General features: G+C 42.1%; 1 protein-coding gene across 1 annotated transcript in view; it reads right to left on the bottom strand.

Annotated features, from left to right (window-relative positions):
- Positions 1-6098: 6098 nt before the first annotated feature.
- Positions 6099-22808, bottom strand: part of LOC121621172 (carbonic anhydrase-related protein 10-like) — a 90932-nt gene continuing 74222 nt past the window's right edge. Inside the window, exons 7-9 of the mRNA XM_041957522.1 lie at positions 20324-20478; positions 17526-17700; positions 6099-7337 (exon numbers count right to left, since the gene is read on the bottom strand). Of these exons, the coding sequence (XP_041813456.1) occupies positions 7315-7337; positions 17526-17700; positions 20324-20478 (353 nt within the window). The 3' untranslated portion in view covers positions 6099-7314. The remainder of the gene's footprint in view (positions 7338-17525; positions 17701-20323; positions 20479-22808) is intronic.

Raw genomic sequence — 22808 nt, 5'->3', positions numbered from 1 at the left:
CACACACACACGCACACACACACAGACCCACACAGGAAAACAGGCTGGCACATGTACGCACACACGCGCACCACAGACTCCTCTTCGCAGTTACAGCTCTGAATCCAAAATGAGGATAAATATTTGATAAGGAACGCCTCGTGAGTTGAATTTGCAGACAAATCACGTCGCTCACTGTGTCCGTGGAAAAAAGGCGCCGCACTCTTTAACCGAGGATGTAGGTCACATACAGTGTGGCTCCTTCAGACGGCCTACAGCCGGGGGTCGACATCTCTGTTCGGCTGCTGACCTTTCCGCCGGGGACACCGTGATGGAGACTAAAACTAGTGTCAGTCATTTCCTTCAATGTTCATTCTTTTTTAGCATCATGGGGGGTTGAAACCAGTCAAAGTATTCCTTTACACTATACATCAGCAGTCCTGATGGACAGCCATTACTGGGAGTCTCCATTCCCCTTGTTTTGAGATTATTTTGGTCATTTTATTGGGTTGCAAAATACACATGAGGATGAAGCTCTGCAGGTATGCAGAACACCTGAAAGTTGGGTTTCTGGGGGAAATCGTGCCGTTCGTCCCCTAAATGATGCGGCTCCCTGGGTAGATGTTTAGTAGTGGAGAGGCTACCCATCTTGCAGTGGGGCAACAGGATTATGGACCAGTGTCTAGTTGTTTCTGTGATGTTGCTGGTATTATTGGGTTTGACATTTTACTCCACAGTGTTCTCACTATTACTCTGTGCCATCTGTGGTTCTTTCAGTCAGGACTAATTTGCACTCACCATTACGTTGTGGTGACAGCGTCATTACTGCCTGGAATATGTTCATTGTTTTTCTGAGCGGATGAAACACTGTATTTATGCACCACGCTGGAGACACAAGGAGGTGGAATGGCAAACAAACTGTAGGAATCCAGGGTTCTCGTCCAGCCTCCTGTCTGCGTTTAGGTTCAGGCAACATAAGCACTTTGGTTCGAGTTAGGAAAAGATGGTGATTAAATGTTAATTAAACATCTCATGTCTGAAGTCACTGCTGACTTTTCCTGTACTGTAACAGACCGCCATCTTTCCCTAACATTAACCGAAGTGCTTCTACTGCCTAAACATAACCGTGAAAGAGCTGAATAATACTGTTGTCACTACGAGTTGACTGACTGAAGCATTGCAAGACTGCACATTTTGGTGCAAACAAGTAAAACATGCTGTGGGTAAACAAACACTCAGTATCAACCTTTTTTGTAACCACCACGTCCATTAATGAACAACATTTCCTCATTGTCTGAATAGAAACTGTCTGTATCACCTCACACAGCTCTCCTCTGTGTTTTTTTCAGCATTATATATTAAAGCGATTCTCATGCAATTCAGTGTTGCACTTGCATAAAGTTAGGTGACTTCAGAGGGACAGATTAGACAAGAGTAGGTCAAAAACCTAGTGTTTGTTCAGCCGTAGAGTCTAAACTGTGAATTCTTTGATACTGAATGTTCACCTGCAATTTTCTGTAGTGGTCTCAGTGGGTATTTGTTGTTATGGTGTACTGAAGTAGCAAATCACATGATGTGGTTAAGATACACAAGGATATGCAAGAACAATACTTTCCAATCATATCTTAAGAAGTTATTTAAATTTTAATCATAACTATTCTGATTATCCATGAGCACCCCCGCACATTCCTTTGTTTCTATGTGCAGGATGTCTCTAATTTTGTCTTGACTTTTGTCAGAGTGATTGTTATTTGGGGTGCTTTAACTGAGTGATCCCTCTCCAGACTCACGGCGCAACAGAGCGCAACCATTGTGTCTGCCTCTGAAAGCAGCAGGTCTTCTGTTGTTTTCCAGTGTCATTTCCACATGATGAATATATGAATATCATTGTTATGTCTCTGCGCCATCTGTGCACATATGATGTATTGTGATGGGCTATTGTGCTGTGGCGCATTGGTGAGGTATGGACTGGTTATTGATTTCTCATGAAGCGGGTATGTGTTAGGGTGTGCTGGTGGGTAACAGACGGACCCGGTGGGGCATGGACCACTTCCTGCTTTGCCCTTGACGCACCTCTTAGAGAGCAAAGCTGATACGAAATACTTTCATTATTAGTTGGGCTGCGTACCTCCAGATTCTATGAATACAGGCACAGCCCTAAGTGGTAATCAATCCCAACATTCATTTATTTACCTGAAGAAAAAGTTGATTTTGGAAGCAGGTTTTTGAGTCTCATCAGAAATGGCATCTGTTCAGCTACAGCCAACATCTACCATTGTGGACGAAGTTGACAGATGTATTTATTTTGCTGCAGCAACACTATGGATAAATAAAGGCATAAATAAATAAATAAAATTATAAATTGTAATATAATTATATATTTATTTAGCATTGAATTCTATAATTATTTATATGTCGATCTATATTTATACATTTATTAAGTATTTTATTAGATCATGTATGTTTTATGTATCTGTATATTTAGTTTTGGCACTTAAAACCCTCCATAGGGCTACCCCTCTATGTGTAAAACCAACTACCGATCAATCAGTAGAATCAGTGCTGAATCAGCAGCAGGAATCGGTACTGCATGATGTAAACAAAATGTGGACCAATTAACAAAAACATTGCTCCACAGCGCTTCTAGTGGTCAAAAAAACTACACAAGGTCCCTTTAAGAAGCACCTCCCAAGACAGAATACAGCTATTGCTACAAGCAGAGCAACACAAACTTGGACCTTGGAAACTTGGATTGAACTTGGACTCTTGATACTTTTTATTATTGTTTATTATGGATTAAAAGTATAGTTTAAATTGAATTAAGGGGTCACGGCTGGCATGATATTAGCAACCATAGTGTACCATTGCTCTATGACATTGTTCCAACACTTTGGTCTGGACTGAAATAACAACTCAACAACCTTTCAATGAGTTGCCATGACATTTTATGTGACATTCATAATCTCCAGAGGATTATTCCTAGTGAGTTTGGTAATCCTCTGATATTTTAACTAGCACCACCAGCCGGTGAAGATTTGTGGTGACGGAAATTTCACAACTATTGTTGTGAGATTTGGAGATTCATGGTCTGTGCGGACTTTAGTGAATCCGTGACTTCAGTCCCACAGTTTGGTTTTACTTACAATGAGCAATACAGCCTCACAGAGCCGCTACTCAGACTGCTTCAGACTCCCCTGTTGCCTCTGATGGTAGATGATCTACCATTACAAACCTCACTTGGCTATAGAACATGACGGACGTGCACATTCTTCAGTGTTTATCGTGATAATTAAGATGCAGTCTTGCAATAATAATGCAGGTGAAGGCAAAAACATCTGCAATATGCTTCTGTGCATTGCAAATGCCATCGCCATATTATGCTGTTTGTTTTGTTTTCCACCAAATAGTGCAATAAACAGTGTAAGGAATATAGTCAGTAGGGCTTTTTTATTTTTTTGACTTTTCTATCCACATGTCATCCCAGAACTACAGCAAAGATGATGTGCTTGTTACATCATCTTGGTATCCGGCCATCACACAGAGCGAAATGTCTTCAACCAAACACGTAAGCTGAACTTGGATGTATTATTTACTGTACTGGCAGCATGCACCGGGACACCCTGACAGCCCATCAACATTTCTCAGCAGCATCTCCAGCCTAAGACATGTCCCAGTTTCATTGTTTTACAGTAATGCTCTTCACCACACGGACGGGATATCAGAACCATGTCCAAGTTGTGGTTCTGTGAGTCTCTCCTGCACATTTCCTCTTAAAAATAGTAGCAGCACACGGAAACCAGCACACACAGAATGAGTCAACTTACTGTATATCACTCTGTTCCTCTGCACCATGCAATCAAAATCATAGGTATTCGGGCAAATATCTGGTTTTATAATAACTGTGAGTGTGACTCAGGCAGCTCCTTCTGAGTACTGCAACGATCAGTTACATAATGTGGGTTTTCCTTTGGGTTTATATAGGTAGTCTTCCAGGGCAGCAGTTCTCACCTGGTGTAATAGAACATGTTTATGTAACCTAGGCAGGCTGCTGACTTGATATCTAGCAGCAGATGTGGCCTGAAAATTTCCATTGCTTTTGTTTTTATTTTAGAGTCGTGTGCATTTTCATACCCTATGGGCTCTCTCTCTCTCTCGATCTATCTAAAGTTTATCAAAAACATTTCATAAAGATTATTAACTAATCAGACTTGGTCACTGCCTCCCACAGGTCTATCAGTGGGACACTTGATCACCTTGTCAGACTGATCCCCGATGTTGCTCTGAATTTTGGCAGCTGAAACGATGTTTCTGTTTAAAAACCATCCAGTCTGCTCCCTGCAGAACAGAAAGCACACACCTGAGGCTGAGCAATGAGACGGAGCGTGCATAAACAGAAGGAAAACAAGCAAAAACAAAAGTCAACTGGCTGAGACTCAAGGAAGTTGATGGTTAGCCAGCCAAGAAATAGTCTGGCTCATAACATCATGTAAAACAGGAACGTATTGTTTTTTGTTTTGTATGGATTAAACAAAAAGGTATAACATGCTCATTTGGGACTTCCAGAGGTGGTGGTAGACATACTTTTGAGCTATGGATGGCTTCAGCATAGCTGTTTCCTTCTGTTTACGCTCTGCATGCTAAGCTCAGATAACCGGCTCCTGGCTGTAGCTTCATACTGACAGCACAGCTTTGGGAGTGCTATCAACGTTCTCATCTAACTCTCTGCAAGAAAGTAAATCAGTGCATTTCCCAAAATGTTGAACAACTCCTTTAAGGCTTACTGTATGTGAAAAGAAAAAAAAGGAAATGGATTTTGTAAGCTGTAGTCTTCTTTCTGCATGTGTCTTCTGTAGTTTTTGTCTGCTACATCATTGATCTATGTATGCTAAGGTGTAGCTGGGGGTGGGGTGGGGGTCATATTCTTGTGCATACATCACTACAATACATGCATTAGAGAGTCAAATCACATACGCACGTCTTGTTTTACACTGTCCATGTAGTGAACATGCAAGTTAGTTCATCATGATTAAACATTTTAACTCTCATTTTTTAAACTCATTTTTTAACACATGACAAATGAGGTGCAAACATGTTTTCATTTTGCCCTTTTACCTGGGACTTCAAATGTATGAAAGAATGAGCCAATTTGCTGATAGTTCTGAAGCATCAATTATGGATAGATCCAGAAAACACACAAAAAATGACTTAAATGTCGATTTATCTCAGAATGGGATGGGACCGAGTGAGACCCCGCGTGGAAAAGAAACCCACAAAGAACCAACAACTTGCAAAGAGCCAGGACATGAGCTGAGAGGAACAACACTTGGCCTCAATGATCAGTTCTCTAGAGTAATCAGTGATTGGTGGAAGGTACTACAGCCCATCCTCAAACAGAAAACAGAACGGCAAACAGGATTCTCTTCTGGTATCCAAGCTTTACACTGAAGGAGTTTGATTCATTTTGCTGTTTGTTGGTTTGTTTTCCATACACACAGTCTGCCACTGTGAAGACCTATACTGTGAACAGCTGTTGCTGCATAAGACCTGTTAGTTTAATGTAACCTGTTGAGTCTCTGACCACTAGCACGTCCCTGTTTCGTTTCTCTTGTTCACTCACACGAGGATGCACATGAGAGTGGACGGCGTGATACACATTCCTGTCCATGCTTTCACGCTGATCTGCGGGTGGTGGTGATGGATGAATGCAAGCAAACGTGGACGTAAGCAACGCGGCTTCCGAAATGTTTCTAAAAATGCACTTGCTGTGTCAAGGACACACACTCACAGGTGATGAGCACCACTTTACAGGAAAACAGAACCACAGGGAGCCTTTAATATTTCAGAGAAACTGATTGAAATTGCATGATTGATTTGAGCACGATTTGAAGGTGATTCATTTCTTTAATAACAACAATGTAATTTCCTTTCGACAATAGCAGTTTTAATCATCAACATGATTTCATGATTTGAAATGAGAAACTTCGTCTTGCTTTGCTCGGGTTGAATCTGACTCACTATTTTGCGTATTTTGCAGACCTTTCGGTGCACATACTGGATGTTCCAGTCCTGAACAGGTGCTAAAGCTAATGACGATAGCTAACGTCATGGCCCTTGCTTGTGCAGGTAGAAGGTTATCTAGTTAGCTGGGCATGCTAACAGCTGCAGCCTGCGCTACAGCAAACACACTGTTCAATCCATTTCCTATTTTCTGTTGCGCTCTCCTGTGTTTGGTTTTGTCGAGTTGATAAAAAGACATCAACATGTGGACAAATTCAAAGCCTGACAGGCCTGTTTTGGCCGGTTATGGCTGCTGAGCTATGGCTGGAAAACAGCTGCTCAGGCGAGGGGTTTAGCAAAAGGTCAAGTTGGTCGTGATTGACTTCGTAGAATTAGGCCTTTAGTATAAACAGTTTTGATTGAAGATTTTTGGTGAGTCTGCAGTTGCAGAGGGGAGGTCTGCCCTTTATGCTGCTGTGCAAAGCAGGGACCTGAAGCGAGCTCAATTCTGTCACCTCTTTTTAATTAAAATCCTTGAAGACAAGTGAACTATTATAAAATCATGCAGAATGAGTGACCTGTTCCTTTGCAATCTCCAGTGACTCCGTCTGTTCAGGGCTGTAAAATGTCAGAGTTGTGGTCTCTCCATCTTTTTCCCCCCCTTCAGCTATGTAACCTGAAATTCACACATTTCCCATTCTCTTTGAAAATTACCTTCTTTAGTTACTATTTGATATCAGGACCAGCAGATTTTTTTTTTTTTTATGTTTCTCATCTCACCATAGCTGAGTGTTTTTTGTTGCCGGGGGTTCAGACCATCAATGGAAATGTAATTCCTCCAGTCAGTGGATGATCATTTTCATAACTGCCTTCTGTGGGCAGGCTTTGAATGTGGTTGAGCGACGATCACAGCGACAGACAACACTGTAGTCTTTAGATAACATCCATCTCTCTGAAAACCAGCCAAAGAAAACGATTGAGAGTCTTTACATGTCCAGTCTTTGTGAGTTCACACAACAAATAAAAACACAGCACAGCGTAGACATCAGAGTCCTTATGGTCTCACACGTTCCACTGAAAGTCTGGTCTGCACCCCGGCTGTGCTGGCCCACATGAATTGTAGATGTGTGGGAGGCCAGCAGAGTAGATTGTTTGGAGTTTGGTCAGTCGAGCTTAGCTGAGATTGGTTTAGTTAAGCTGTCCGTTCGGTTCAAGTCAATCGGCGGGCTCGGGTGCTCTCTGGTTTGTTCAGCTAAGCTCTGTTTGGCAGTGTGAAATAGCCTTGAATGAATGCTGCCTCTCCTCTCGTGGCGCTGCAGCTTGATGTCTTTTTATCTTCTACTTCAGGAGCCACTGATTCACTGAGGAAGAGGAGAAGAGAAGAGAAGAGAAGAGAAGCAGGAGAGGAGATAATTAGCACAGAAAGGATAAGCAGTGTGGAATAAAAAGAACAAAGTGATGCCAGAAGTGGTGAAGAGGAGGGCAAAGTGAGAAAGAGGATGTGTGCATGAAGGAGGAAAAGGACTAGGACGCCATACCATTTTCTAACTCACTTATGAGTAGTGTGCTCACAGAAGAAAAGACATGAAAGGATGTATACTCAAACCAGTCAGTGTGCAGACTAAACACCATCCATCCTTTACTGTGCTGTTGATGGACACTATATTCCCATTGGAGGATGGACTGTTGCACACATTGTATCACTTCCTGCTGGTATAAAATGGTGAAGTGTGTTGATTTTGTTTGTATAGCAACAGCTAAAGTGGAAATATGAGGATTAGCGTGTAGCATAGATTTGGCTCATTTGCTTTCTCTTTGTTGAGTTGGCAGCAGATTTCCAAAGTTGCCTGTGATTTAAGTCAGTTTTATTTATACAGCCTGCTATCAGAAATCACCAAGGCCTGGAGGGACTTTACAAACTGTACAGCCTACAACACCCTCATAACTTTTGTGATTAATGGCATCAGCTTAACTACAACTGCACTTTGGATCTCTGGAGGCCCAAACCCAGTGGTGTAGTTTTTATAAATGTGTTTTTAATAGTTTCTGTACAACAATGGAGCTCTGTAGCGCAGAGGAATAAGATATATCAGGCTGTGGCCACACATTAAATATCTGTTATTAGGATAAATTGTGGTTGTAGTCCAAGCATATGATAAGCTCTTTGAGTAAATTCACATTTTGTTCATTTTGCAATGGCTTTGGGAGTATAAATAAAGGATTTTGAGCAGGTTTTTTCATACCTAAACGGTCAGCAAGTATTTTGCATAGTGATATGCATCTCTTAACAGAAGATGCAAAACTTTTCATCAGTCAAAGTCAATCACTGATGTCAACTCGGTGTGTCAGGGCCCAAAGGCCCTGATACTAACAATGTAACCAGACAAAAAATGGCTGTATAGGTCACCTACAGGTAGTATAAAGAACACAAAGTCCACATATAGAGGTGGATGTTCTTGTTCTTGTCAACATTGAGTTGCAGTATTACAGGTTATACAACTTATTTAACTTACATCATAAACCTTGAGTACATAACTTCAGTTACATAACAAATGTACTTATTAGAATCCATACCATGATCTTTAATCTGTTGCCTAAATCTAACCATGTAGTTTTGGTGCCTGAACCTGGCCAAACTGGATGTAGCTGCAGTTCAATGAGTGTGTGTGCCTCACACTGACACTCTGCCATGGTCACATAATGTCGTTTTGTGAGTCACTGGCAAACAACCTATTCTGTTATTAAGGTGTGAGGACGTGTTGATGTGAAAACCTGAGCAAAAAGACACAACCAGAGGGACTGGAAGTGCAGAGTGGGAATCATTGAGTATGAGTAAGAGAAGAATAAACTGGAAGAGAGGAGAAATTCAGAGTGAATACACCTGTGAAGGAGAGGGAGAAATATTGAAACTAGCTCAAGCCAAAAGAGAAATCCATTCATTTATTCCCCACCAGGGATCCTCTCATCGCTGAGCACTCTCTGCTGTCTGCCTCCCTGCATCCTCTCTCCACCGCGAGGAGTCTGACCCTCCAGAACACGCCTGTACCTGTGTGCCTCCGAGCTCTGGCATCAGTCGTCATTTTATTTCAGCGTTATCTCGGCTCTCTGGCCCACTGTTTCATCATCTGCCGTCATCACTTCCAAGGAGAATACAGTAATGTTCGACTGCTTTGCCTGCAAGTGAGGGCTGAACTGCAAATGCAGCTCAAGGCCTACTTTATTTCAGTGTTTGCAGTGTTCACAATGCAGATCAACCTTAGGCAAAATGTATAAGGAATGGGTGCTAGGCAGTCTTTGTAACCTGTGTGTCCAAGAAATGTGCAACTCTGTGCAAGTCCATGCACAGTTATGAGCAAACTGCCAAGTGGGATTACCCTCTCGGCCTGTCTGTGTTACTACAGTAAAGGTTTATTCATCGCCGGTGGGTCCAGTTTCCTCTGCATGGAGCATTTTCTTCTCGATGTTTGGGGGCAAGTTTTTTGTTTAACTTTAAGTGACATACACTTTGCTTTATCTGTCTAATAAATGCTTCAACATCAGTCCACAGGCAAATAATGTGTGACAGATTTAGCTGCTAGTTACTCTGCAGGTTAAGATTTTACACAAAAAACCTATATTGAGCTTAGTAAACGCTGATGTTGCATAAATAAGGTGCTTAAATCAACTGAAAATGTTCTATCTATATCATACAGTATTTCTCTGTAACATTAAATATTCAGAACTAAAGCAGTTAAAGTTTGGGGGGAAACAAATCCTTAGTTATACAGCCGTTTTAGCTGATGTGCTTCATCCGGACTGAAAAACTGTGGTTCGAAGACATTTGATTGACAGTGGCCCGGCATCATGAGCAAACATCCCCATAACTGTCATCACAGTTAGATTTAAATACTGCTGCTTTCTGATTGGTGTACAAAGCGTGCTGTCTCTGATCTTCTGACTATGTAGCATGTTTGTGGTTGTCGTTGTCCTCTTCTTTTATGTTTGCTACATGTTATATTTTGTACTTGCTTTTAGAGCATGTAGCTCTCTGGAAAGCAGCACTGATACTGATCCTTATACTCATCCTGAAATAAAGGAAACTCTCTAAACATCAGCTTTTTCCAGCTGAGTGAGAAAATCTCACATGTGAAGTAACAAGAACAGAAGTGCAGAAAATGTTGTCTTTATACTTACTCTGCGCAGATGAAAGTGCTGATTCAGAAAATGCTTTCCGAGCCCGTAAATGTTAACACATCATTAAAAATCTGATAATATAATACGTAATAATATAGCACTTTTTGCATGTTACGGTCCCCCCTTAAACAGAGTAATGATACTGCAGCCCTGCTGCTGATATTTGATTTGTAAGAGATTCTTGGTATTGCAGAGCATGCAGAGGTGTGCTTCTGTAGCCAGAACCTGTGATAAAACTGCACAAGTCTTGTTCAGCTCAGCTTTAATTAAGTCCACATGCTATCACAGCAAATGTCCTGCAGGACTGTACAAAATGCTTGTTTGTCTATATTCTCTGTTCTTCCTTCTGCTCGTCTCTCTTTTCATAAATCCAAAGACTACTGGCTCAGAGTGGTTTCAGGCGAGTCTGCACCACGGTGTTCTCTCTGTTCTTTGACCATGAATACAGAAACTCCTGTTGGGGCTCTGTATTGTATCCATTTAATGTTGTGGAGAGCACTCTGGACCCGACTGGATCGATAACAAAGATATTTGGAGAGCACAGAGCCCTGAGAGGATACGAGGACTCCCACAATATGTGGATACCACTTCGCCGTTTGTTGTGTGTATGTGATGTATCAGCTTTCTGTTTAACGCCAACCAGCTCACCTACGCACTCCCAGCTTTAAATCTGCACAAACAGACAATACACTCCCACGCGTTGTTTTTTTTTTTTTTTCATTTTCATACATGTCTCATCCTTCTTGTGCTCCCAGGAGATCTTCCCCTCTGTTTCATTCTCTATTTTCACATTCTCAAGACTCTGCTGACATGGAGCCATGCTCAGTCAACCTTCCTTCCCCGCTCCAGGAAGCTTTAATGATCAGCTGTATCTCTATACTTACGAGGACCTTCCTGACTCCTCTCAGTCGCCCACAACTAGCCCAAACCTATTTCAGATTCAGTCCTTCAAGGGTTGCACATTCAGATCTGTCCCTGCTGCTGAAACAGTCTAAACACACTTGTGTATTTTACACAGAAGCTGTTTACATGTAAAGTGTGGATTTAAAGACTGCAGAGGCGAGCTGCTAATGTCATTTGTCATACAATATTTTATCTTGTTGTTATCACATTTAATGGGACTGTTTTCACTTTTTTTAATTAATGCGCTTCCTCCTGTCTTTTGGAGGTCCGGTCATGTAAACCCATGAATATAAAGAATAGAATTTTAAAATCAATGGGAAGCCAATGCATGCAGGCCAGAATTTGTGTAATATGATTTTATATTCTTGAACCAGCAGTTTGAGCCAACTGAAGGTATCACTGAGGACGAAGAACAAGGACAAGAAAGCCATGCTGTCCTTCACCGCTGGGTCTTATGACTCTATGTTCAGTGCAAATAGCATTAAATTAATAGTTTAAATACCTGTGTATAGTGCATTACAGAACTCTAGACAGCAGAAAATAAAGGCAAAGACAATCCTGTGTCAATCAATAGGAACAGAAAAGTTTCTGATAGGAACGCATTAAATTGAGAGCAGACCCTTTCAGTCTAACCTAAGATTCAAGACGCTGTGGAAGGATTCAGTGATCTACTGTATCATTAGCTAGCTCAAGTTTAGCAGGACCAGAATGGAGGTTTTCACCTTATCTGCAGCAAGAAGTACATCATTTGTCACTTTAATTAAGGCTGTCTCAGCACCGTGTAGAGCTCTAAAACCAGACTGATAGTTATCAAAAATAATGTGAGCGCTCATATAGACAGTAAGCTGAGAGGTGTAACTGTCTTCAACACCTTACATAAGACAGATATTTTAGAAATAGGTATGCAGTTGCTGAGGGTGAGTGGGTCAAGATTCAGTTTCTCATTAAGGTCTACCATTGCATGTTTAAAACAAGAAGTGGCCGAGGAGCAGTTAATAATAGAAAAGATGACAGTGGGGCAGGACGTCTTTTAAAAGTTTAGAGGGAATAATGTCGTTTGGGAGAGGATTTATTTTGAGAGACAGTTGATTCTAAGTCTGAGAGGGATATTGGCTGAAATTGAGCACAGCAAAGTTTGAAGGGGGGGACAGATAGGACATGCTTGTCTGAAACAATCAGAATCCTAATATTCTCTGCTTTTTTTCACAAACTAATGCAGGAATTCTTCCCCTAATTCAAGGCTAAAAAAATAAAATAAATCAAATCAAATATAAATCAGTAACCTAAAATAAGATTTTGGAGTTAAGGGAATTTGTAAAAAAAATTAAACTAGTGCTAAAGGCTGATCTTGCCTCTGTCTTGCCACCAGCCTGATAGTTGGTCACGTGAGTTTGCAGGATGTCAGGGGAGACTTGTAACCTATTAGCCTTCCATGTACATTCAGTTTTTCTGCGATGCCTCTTGAGGGCCGGAGTGTGCTCACTGAGCCATGGAGAGGGACTGTGCTTTGTCTCTCTAATTTTTAGGGGCAATATGGAGAGAGGCAGACATCGTTGAAAGGGCTAGTCAAGGCTAGTCACCCTTTAGAGTGTGTGGCACCTTACATACCAAGGATGAGCACTACAACAAGACAGAGGAGCTCAAAAAAATCATGAATAAAATCATCTAGCTTAGGAGGTCTGTAAGCTATGCAAAGCAGAGGAACTGGACCAGAAATGAAGAAACTTAAAGCTTCAAAGAGTTAAAGGACCAAAAATCAGAATCAGGTGACAGCAGTGCCTCCCCCAACCTGAACTAAAATTAAAATGAAGAAAAAATAGCAGGGGTAGCCTCAGTTAAGGGGGCAGTGTCATTAGGAGTGACAGTAGCCATAAAGAAGGCAATTAGCAGTTACAAAACATGTTTGACAGACCATGTTTTAGGGGTCAGGTGAAGAATCAGGAGTTGTGGACCACGCAACCAGTTAATTCAGTGCAGTGAAAATGTGCGATAATACTAACTATGTTGAACCCTAGAAATCATATCCTTCCACTGGCATTTAGGCTGACCAATACCCAAGATCAAGTCAAATCAAATAGCCCCAAAACCACCACTAGGCCAGAGGAAATTCCATGCCTGATAAGCCCTGACCCAAAGGAATACTGGTAACTCCACACCTGATAAGCCAGACACCATTCTGATTGAGGACTCTATAACGGAGCATGTAAGAGTGGCAAAGACTGAAAATCCATCTACGGGTGACACATCTGTCAGGGAGCAAACAGTGCTCTGGACACATCCAAGTAATATGAGGGTTATTATCTGTGCTCACTCTGAGGTCCTGAAGAAGACTTTTGTCTGCTACTGCAGAAACTGAGCGACTGTATGTCACAACATGCATTCACATCAGGCCCCGTTCCAGCTCTGGGGAATGGAATCAAATCTTTCAGTAGACTCGTTGCCCTGAATACATGGCTGACATCATCTGCATGCCTCGCCCATGGGATAAAGTTTATTGACAACTTCAACATCTTTTGGAACTGCAAAGACCGCTTTAAGCCTGATGGGATACATCAAAACATCACTGGTCGCGGGCTGCTTGGCGCCAATCTGCGTCATGCTCTTGGGATGCCGTTCTTGTCTCAATAATCTTAAATTTGCCAGTGATCAGTCTCCTCTCCTCTCACAGAATTCCTTTTTAATATCACTGGCTAGCAAATAGTTTTTGATTACTGATCTGATAATTGAAAACATTCATTCATTCATATTCATATCAGCAAAATAAAATGACTACAAAGCTGCGGGGGGGAATGAAGCCACTTGGTAATAACAACAGGGTTAAAACATTGTATCATCAGTATTAGGATGACCTACTTCTGACCATCACTGTGTTTTTTGATGCCAACCTAATCTTAGCAAAGACCAGAAGGGAATTTTTGGTTCAAAGACGATTCCTTGGTGGCAAGACTGAAGCAAAGTTTGGAAATATTGTAAGACTACCCAGCTATGACTGCTCTTTAAATGACAAGGCCGAACATCTCAACGATACCATCTGTCGTCTGCCTTGAATACAGTTGCCCCCGTAAAGGTCACAAAGAGGTCGATTGACAGAATCTCTTCATGGTTAAACAACAGTAGTGTTAATGAGAAAGACAATCTGTTGAGCAGCTGAAGGAAAATGCAGGAAAACTGGGTTCAGAGTTCACTGTAATATGTACAAAGAAGCCATGACTGTAATTCATCTACCAAGAAAGGATTACTTTTCCAAGATTATTACAGAGGATGCTAGGAATGCTGGAATATTAACCCACTACTCGACACTGGCCCCACCCGTCCACAGTTCATTGCACCGATTTGTGAAGAACTTGCATCATTCTTAAATAACAAACTAACCTCAATTATAGCCTGCATTGCTTCTGATGTAAACACAGATGACCTCAGTAAACGCTGTGCATCAGATTAACTGAGCTCTGCAGGACACTGGAGTTAGTCACTGGGTCTAGCTGCACCACCTCATGTGTTGACCCTGCACCTGCAGCATTTTTAAACCAGGTGTTCAACAGTGTTTCAAGCCATGCTGAACTTTCTAAACACGCCTCTGCAAACAAGCATCTTCCCAGATGCCTTCCAAACAGCTCCTTATTAACAAAATCAAGCCTAGATATTAGATATATCCTTGGATATAATCATCTGTCATTTGCTGCTGCTTTATTGGAAGGTGCGCGCAACTGTCAGAAGAAAGTCAGTGATGCAGCCTCTGTCAGTTACACCCCAAAGAACAGACTACCTACAGATATCAAGGAAGCCAGCTCGCTTGATATCTTTAAAAGAAAGCTAAAAACGCATTTGTTCACTTTAGCCTTTAGCGAGCTGTGACTTACTGATACACAGGGCAGGTCTGCGTTATGCCTCACACTTATGCACTGCTGCAGTTCTTTTAAAATGTTGTATTTCATTTGCCTTTATGCATTGTATGTACTCTATTTTCAACTTTATCCTACTGCTATTACCCCCCCCCCCCCCCCCCTCATTTTATGTAGTACATACTTTTTATTCAAAATTTTATCATGTTTTTACTATTGTTACAAAGTGGGCCTTGACATTCATTCTTTGTCCATTTTTATTCTATATCTTCATTTCTGTGAACCCATTGGTGCATCAAATTGTTTCTTTTAATTGTAAAGCACTTTGATATGCAGCGAGTTCCAGATAACAGGGATATAAGAAACTGGAGGACAACAGGGGGAGCTATCATACAAGACCATGGGTGGAACAAGCTGGTTCCTAGCCCAGCATGATTCTTATTTACGATGATAATGGACCTGTAGGGGGAACAGTGCATGTGCTGGTCGCAAAGTCACGTGCTGTGGTAGCAGAGGAGTTTGTGACAGGTTTACTGCAAGAGTGCAATGACCAGTGGGTTAAGTAGAGTCTTGTGAAGACTGTTGGCAGACAAAATGCGAGAACCCAGTCAGTTTTAATGTAAACTGTAGCTTGCTCCCAGAGCACATTACAATTGTCAATAAAACTATTATTCTTCACTCTGCAGTGAAGCTGGAGGCAGGAGTGGAGCTGAAGTAGCTGAAAGTAGAAACGGGCCTTTCTCATTGAGTTCAGGGAGCTTAGAGAGTCTGATTACGTCTTGTTTGAACACTTCAGATTGTTAGCAGGGAGCATTATTAGTGTCGTCATGTATGATGAACTTTTTTATATCCAAGGTTTGTGAGAGCAGGTGGGGGATTTCGACCACCAAACCTGCAACCATAGTTCCCAGCAGGGGGAAAGTTTTGAGATGACTTGAGTTTGATATCTATGACAATGGAGTCACCCATTATCAGCATCTCCATGTGGTCCATGGAGGTAACAGAGAGTAGATTGTTGTTTGCTCAGGGTGCCAATATGCAACTGGTGCAGGTTGCTTGGGTGCAAGGGACTGAAGACCAGCCATGAGGATTGCCGGCTCACTGACGGGCCAATAATGGGAAATCTTGGAAATCCAGGATGTTGGATCTATTTTTAAGTGGAATCTCCTGTGGCGGATGAGAGCAATAAGACCGTTTGCCACCATGTTCACCCCCTCAAATGACAGACTAACCCTCAGCAGGCTCATCACATGGAGCAGAACTGGCTGGGGCTTTGGGTTTAGCTCCCAGGAGGATCCAGGAATCTTCAAGCTGGATAGGGGCAGCTTCTGAAGATCTGGTGGAGACGGAACAAGACCATGAATACTGGTGTCATGATACAGTACCGGAGCTGAGCAGTCAGGGGGGGCAGGTTGGGTCCTGTCCTCGGTTGTCGCAGCCAGAGAAGACAGAGGAGCCCAGAACGGCGAGATTCAGCCCTCCGGAAGAGTGATGCCTTCGGTGATTTTGAGAAGGTCAGATGGCAAGAATCCCACACAGCCATCATTAGAAAGTTGAACGGAGGCCAAAGTCTGAGCGGCCAGCCCACAAGCATCCTGAACACTAAAGTCTCCAGCAAGCGAAATATGTGAATTAAAAATGACTGAAAATAAAATAAAGAAGTTATATCCCAAAACTCAAACACAAAACTCAGACACTTGGTGAGTGCATATGATGAAGTACAGACTGTAATTATTATAATTAGTTTGGATCATTTTGCAGGGATCTGTTCTCACTTTGATATAAAAGGGTCTCTTTCTGTTGATGAGTGTAAGAAACACATTAAATCTACTTTGATTCAATGTTGTAAAACACAGAGCACTGCAACATGAACTGGCAACACAGTGCTTTGAACCTTGTGATCGCTGCAACAGAGGATAAAATACTTACTTAATAGAGCTGTAAGATTTAGTGTCATAGAATACTGAGCTGCTGTGCAGATCTCAGGGATCCATTACTTAACCCGGCGGCCTCCTTTCATCAACACCAGCCCCATTTCCACTTTCAGCTCACTGAGATGAAGATTTGCGAGTGACAATGTGCTTCTCTACATTGGGCGATCTGTGCCTAAGAGATGCTCACAAATCGCTTTTATAAAACAGGTCCCTGGATTTCATTTCATTGTCTCGGTGCTACCTAAAGCAACACATCCCCACCTACACAGCCACTTTGAAGTCTGAAGACCCACTAACACTCCCTCTCCTGTCCTAGCTCTATTGGTGTTCTTGAATGGAACTACTTTCCAAATGAAAACGAGAAACACATTGTAAAACACGACTGGCATCGACTGTTAACAGTGATTTATCATCTCCACTGGGATTAATGGGAATGTTTACAAGGGAGTGAATGGGGTCCATGAGCCTGAGAGGTTTGGCAAAACCAACTTAAAAATATCTCCATTCTTGGCACAAGCATGTATAAACTGCCCTAATTAGCTTTAAAGGGATGGAAAGTGTATAAAAAAAAGAAAAAAGAAGAAGCAAAATCACACTTGGCATTGATTTCTGGCAGAATAGGATGTTTTCTTCTTTATCTTATTTATTAATGCAGAACCAACACTACTCCCTCTCCCCCTCCTCTCCTCCACATTACCTCTGTACTGTGGACGGAGGGCACGGTTGTTGGGGCAGTCGCGGCCCTGCTTGCTGAAGTTGATGTTGGTTCGGATGCATCGCTGCAGCAGAGGCTGGGTGGGCCGAGTGTTGTCGCTCATGCTCAGGAAGATCTTGTAGGGCTCATTCTGGCTGAGGAGGCGCAGGGAGTGCATCTGTGGGGGAGAAGTGGAGTGGTGAATGACAGCAGGTGGAGGCTCATAAGAAACAGCATTGTTCTTGTATTAGGGCTGTCTGTGTTACTATCAAGAGCTTCCCCTTCATGCTCAGCTCGCTCACCACGACATCCCCACGCCATGCCCAGGTTAACGCTTCACTGACCCACCTCACCTGCGCAGACCCTGAGACACCCCTTGATTTGGGGCAGCAACTCACTCTACACCTGAATGGGGAAGCTGCACCCTTTCTTTCTGCAGAGCACCTTGTCTTCAGACTTGGAGATGTTGACTCTCATCTCAGCTACTTTACATTCGGCTGCAAACTGTGAAAGCTGGGGGTCACGGTCTGATGAAGCCAGCAGAACTACATCATCCGAAAAAAAAAAAAAAGGGTTGCAATCCTCTGGTCGCCAAAAAGGATTCATTGAGATTCTGTCTATAAGAATCACAAGCCCAAATGGCAACGATGGACAGACTTGGCAGATTCCAACCTCAACTGGGAAATATTAAAGAAGCTACATTTTCTCTATTTCTTCATGAGTTATTTAAACTTATTCCCTGCTGCACAGCTTGGTGTTTTGTTGCCTGGCGTAGCCTAAATATGAACACATGCACAACAAGTAAGCTGTATTGAGATTTTATGTATGTATTACAAAATAATGTGTTAGTACAACTTTAGTTACTCCAGCTAGGCTGTTACTGTGTATGTGTGACATTAATACACACCTTTTAGAGTTATGACAGGATATTACTGCCTTGTGTTAGCTAACTACAAACGTACATACAGTTTACAACTTGCTGTGGGATCAGACTTCACACAAACCGTGACCTGGAAAGCAAATGAGACAAAACAGTAAAGTAATAGTAAAGTAATATCATGAACTCGAAACCTTTTTCTTTAGGTTAGTTGAGCCCAAAAGATTTACAGCATTGAATAACATTCAGTTTACTGTAAAATTTGAAAGGACACAGTAAATCCCCTATCTACGTGTCGAGTGGATGTACCTTTTTTCCCCCCTGATGCTACATCATCGGATCCACCAACCAGCACATATTTTAGCGAGAAGTCTTCATTTTTGAAATGGTTTGCCTCTCATTGAGATCTAAGAATTGAGTTGCCAACAACTGCTTCACTGTAGCTGTCATGTAGATGACAATAAAGAGCCTGAACTTTTGTCGACGAGCTGGAAATACACAATTTTAGTCTGATAGGCTGCTTGAGACGTTTTCTTGATTTAGTGTTTCTTACACTACACACAGCTGGAATTTCCTCAGAGATGCTGAATGAGGAATCAGCAATGGGTTAGATTTAGAATCAGACATCATAAAGACAGCATAGACTATCGCGAAACGATCTCAGCTATACTAAAAGAGCCTGTCAGACCACACACAAGGAGCTGACTGGAACCTTGTGAGGTTTTTAACCAGTTTTCATATAAAGTGGTTTCCAGTGACTATGCTTCTACGGATTAATAACTGAAAACCTGTATACTGTGTATCACTAAAGTAGGTGTAGAAGGAGAGAGGCATGAAGAGGTGGAAGAGAAAGGAAGTTAGATGGAGTGAAAAGTAGAACAAACTGTAAAAGAGGGATGAAAGAGAAAGAGCAAAGGAAAGAGGACGAAGACGAACGACAGAGAGGTTGACAGACAGGTGAGAACAAAGGATGGGTGAGTGAGAGTAGGAGTAAATAAAGTGAGAGCAAATGGCAGATGGTGTGTGGGAGTTGATTACTTTGATGCGTGCAGGTGAGTGCTGTGCTGGATTGTAATGTGTTGCACTTCGACGCCGAGCTTCCTGATTTGGAGAGCCGAGGTTTGAAAGTGATCTTTCCAGCTGCTCCTCTCTGGTCAGAGGAACATGAGATGAAGCTGCGTGAATGTGACTACGTGCGGATGATGAGATTGTTTGAACGCGCCCTCAAAGCCAAATGACTGAAGAGGTTCAAGCGAGAAGCCGAAAGTGGACCTTCGTCATCACCCTGTCGTTAAGGAAACAGTCACAGTTTGCTTTGGCAAAGGGGCCAAAACTACTTGTTTAGGTTTAGGCAACAGAAGTGCTTCGTTAGATTTAAGAAAAGATAATGGTTTCCTCCATTTGCGAACTTTCTTGCTCTTTCTACTACGTCACCTGACTTCCTCCTTTGCTCCCGTCATAATTACTATGGCTATGGGTGATTGCCGCCTAACAATAAATGGACATATTGGGTGTAAGCTGCTTGCACAGTTTGGCCCATACTGCTGTCTTTCCGGTGAGGACAGGCAGTATTTCTTCCATCAGCTACTGAATCTGCTCCTTTGTTGAATAAAGATAAGGAAAGGATTTTTCAGACATTACTGAGGAGCAAAGGTGGGTGCAATTTAACATATGGATGGTTGTATTTGCTCTGTGTGTATGCACTGCATTTCATTACATTACTGTTACAATATGGCCTCTTTTATCTAAACCACTTAGGGAAAAGTAGATGCTTTCAGTTGCAGGTTGTGAAGTCGTGATTTGCAATTCAAAGCTGTATTGAGCCCTGTGCTGGCAAAGATACTAGACATTACATGTCTGCCCCAATAAATGATGTGTGTTGTTTTTTCCCCATGTCACATTCACCTCTCCTACACTCACATACCTGCATCTGTGTCACGTAGACAGGCTTGTTGATGAGTATCCAGGTGGACGTCTCGTAGCACGGAGGGATGGTGATGGAGCCCTCGTAGGTGATGTAGCGCGTGGTGTCGGGGTAAAGGTCTGCTATGTTCAGGCCCATCAGTAAGAACGCATCATCTAGAGACGGAGAGAAGAAGAGGCAGACAGGGAGAGTGTTAAGCTGATGCAGCGTGCTGTGTGAAAGTCTGTTACGTTCAGAGCCATTAACAGGAACGCAATGTCAGAGAAAAAGAGAGGAGCGATGAATACTGTGCGCGTGGTTTATGTAGAACACTGCATCCAGGGTATAAATCTATAATGTTCGGACCAATTACAGGGAATTATTTCCCTGAGAAAAAACAGAAATGTATTGGAGCTGAGAGAGCGTGTGTGTATTAATTAGGGCCCGAAATCTATTCACGCGGTCACACTGTGGGGACTCGCTTCCCATTTATGGATAAACTGCTGGTTCCCACAGGCTAAACCGTTCAGTTTTAAGGTTAAGACCTGGTTCTTGGTTTATGTTGGTGTACGTCTCCAGGGAATTAATATAAGTCTGTGCAATTCCCTCCTTAGTGAAAAAAACAAGTTTGTGTGTGCATGTGTGTGTGTGCGCGGTAGCTCTGCTATGTTTAGCCCCGTTAACAGGAAGGAATTCTCCAGAGGCCCGTGCATCTTCACAGCAGAGGCTGGAAAACAGATTTTGGCAATGTAGCGCTGATTTGTATGAAATTAAGAATGTATTCCTGCATGAAAACATGCCTGGATCTAACGTTATCAGGAATGAGCTGTCTACAAGAGAAAGAAGAGCTTAGTGGAAGGTTTTTAAGCATGTTTGAGATCATTCAGTCAGTCCACCACTGGTCCATCACATCTCAACAACTATTTGATTGATTGCCGCACAGCTTTGTGCAGACATTCATGGATGACTCCCGCTGACTTTGGTGATCCCCTGACTTTTCCTCTAACGCCACTCTGAGGTTGACATTTGCAGTTTTGAGTGAAATACCTCAACAACTGTTCAGTCAAATAGAAAAATGCAATTTGGTTCAGACAGTCTTGACGGTTTTGTAATAAATTTTCATCGACCATGATCATTAGACAGCGCAAAAGCAAGTTGTTGGTGGACAGATGTGTCAGAAGGCCTTCTGTTCCTGCAGCCACTTTGATGATTTTATCCAGAAGAAAGTAAATATTTGCATCAAATGTAATGAAAAAAACACATTGATCCTTAAAATGTCAATAAGCTAATATATTTAAACATTCCTCGGCCATTCTACGCATTTAAATCAGCATTATCTCATTTGGTTAAAGCAAGTATCAGTAACTGAATGAGTGACTCTGATATCTGTCCACAACAGCTTTATTCTGTATGAAAAACTTCTCCTTCAGTTCATTAAATCCCTGCAGACATCTGAAGGCAGCAGGACGGACATGTTGATAAATCTGCAGCCGCGGACCGGAGAAATGCATTACGCACAGACGTCCACTGTGTTTATCTTGATTAAATCATGTGCAAACGACACCAGGCGGCTACCAAGTAAGCACACGCACCTCTCCACACATCAGACCGGTCTATTATGACTTGGTATCCTGCTGTTTGTGTGAGGCATCAGATTACGGGAGCTCATTAATCCTGTACGTCACACCCTGCTTTCCGACTTCATCGCCGGCAGAATCGGCGCATCGTGTTTAATTCTTGAACTGTACGCGGAAGCAAATCTTGCTGTGTCACATTTTACGATGTGATGCAAACATTTACATGAAATACAGCAGAAGTTTAACTGGAATCGTGTCAGACTGATGTGATCAACTTTATTTGTGTGCATCATCAGTGTACGTAATCTGCAGATTTGTGGTGCTGTGTGTTCTCCTCTCTGCACCAGCCATACAACATTATGATTTAATGAAGAAGCTCTGTCTATCTGTTGAAACATAGCCATAGTGCTCCACTGTGACGACTGAGAGGGTATTTATTAATCACCACAACCACTGATCTACATTTCACGGTCAAGAATGGCCTATTTGTAAAGAAATCCTTTATGAAATCCCTGTATGCAAACCTGCAGTCACGTCCACTACACTCAGAAATGACTCACCTGGTTACGTCTCACCTCAATTCAACACGTTTCTAAGAGTCCCCGTCAGAAAACAAGCATTTGGGACTTTGTGATTCATCGAGAAGTGCAACAGAATTCAGATCACAGGAGGAGAAGAATATGACGGACACTGACGGATATGTGGTAAGTTTGATTACACACATATATTCTGCTAATAGTTAGATTACATGCATATGCTTACATTAATGATAGTTGGATCCTGATATGTTGATCTTATTCATATTTTCTGCTGATGGATTGTGTGACTGAATAATCAACAGAAATTCTTCTTCTCCTGGTTAAGTTTTTCCTTTATTATTCATAGAAGTGATTTAGACGAGGAGTGATTCTTTGTGTGCAAAATATATC

This window comes from Chelmon rostratus, chromosome 17, assembly GCF_017976325.1.
Source record: "Chelmon rostratus isolate fCheRos1 chromosome 17, fCheRos1.pri, whole genome shotgun sequence".
Lineage (NCBI taxonomy): Eukaryota > Metazoa > Chordata > Actinopteri > Chaetodontiformes > Chaetodontidae > Chelmon > Chelmon rostratus.
This window is presented reverse-complemented; position numbering and strand designations above follow the sequence as displayed.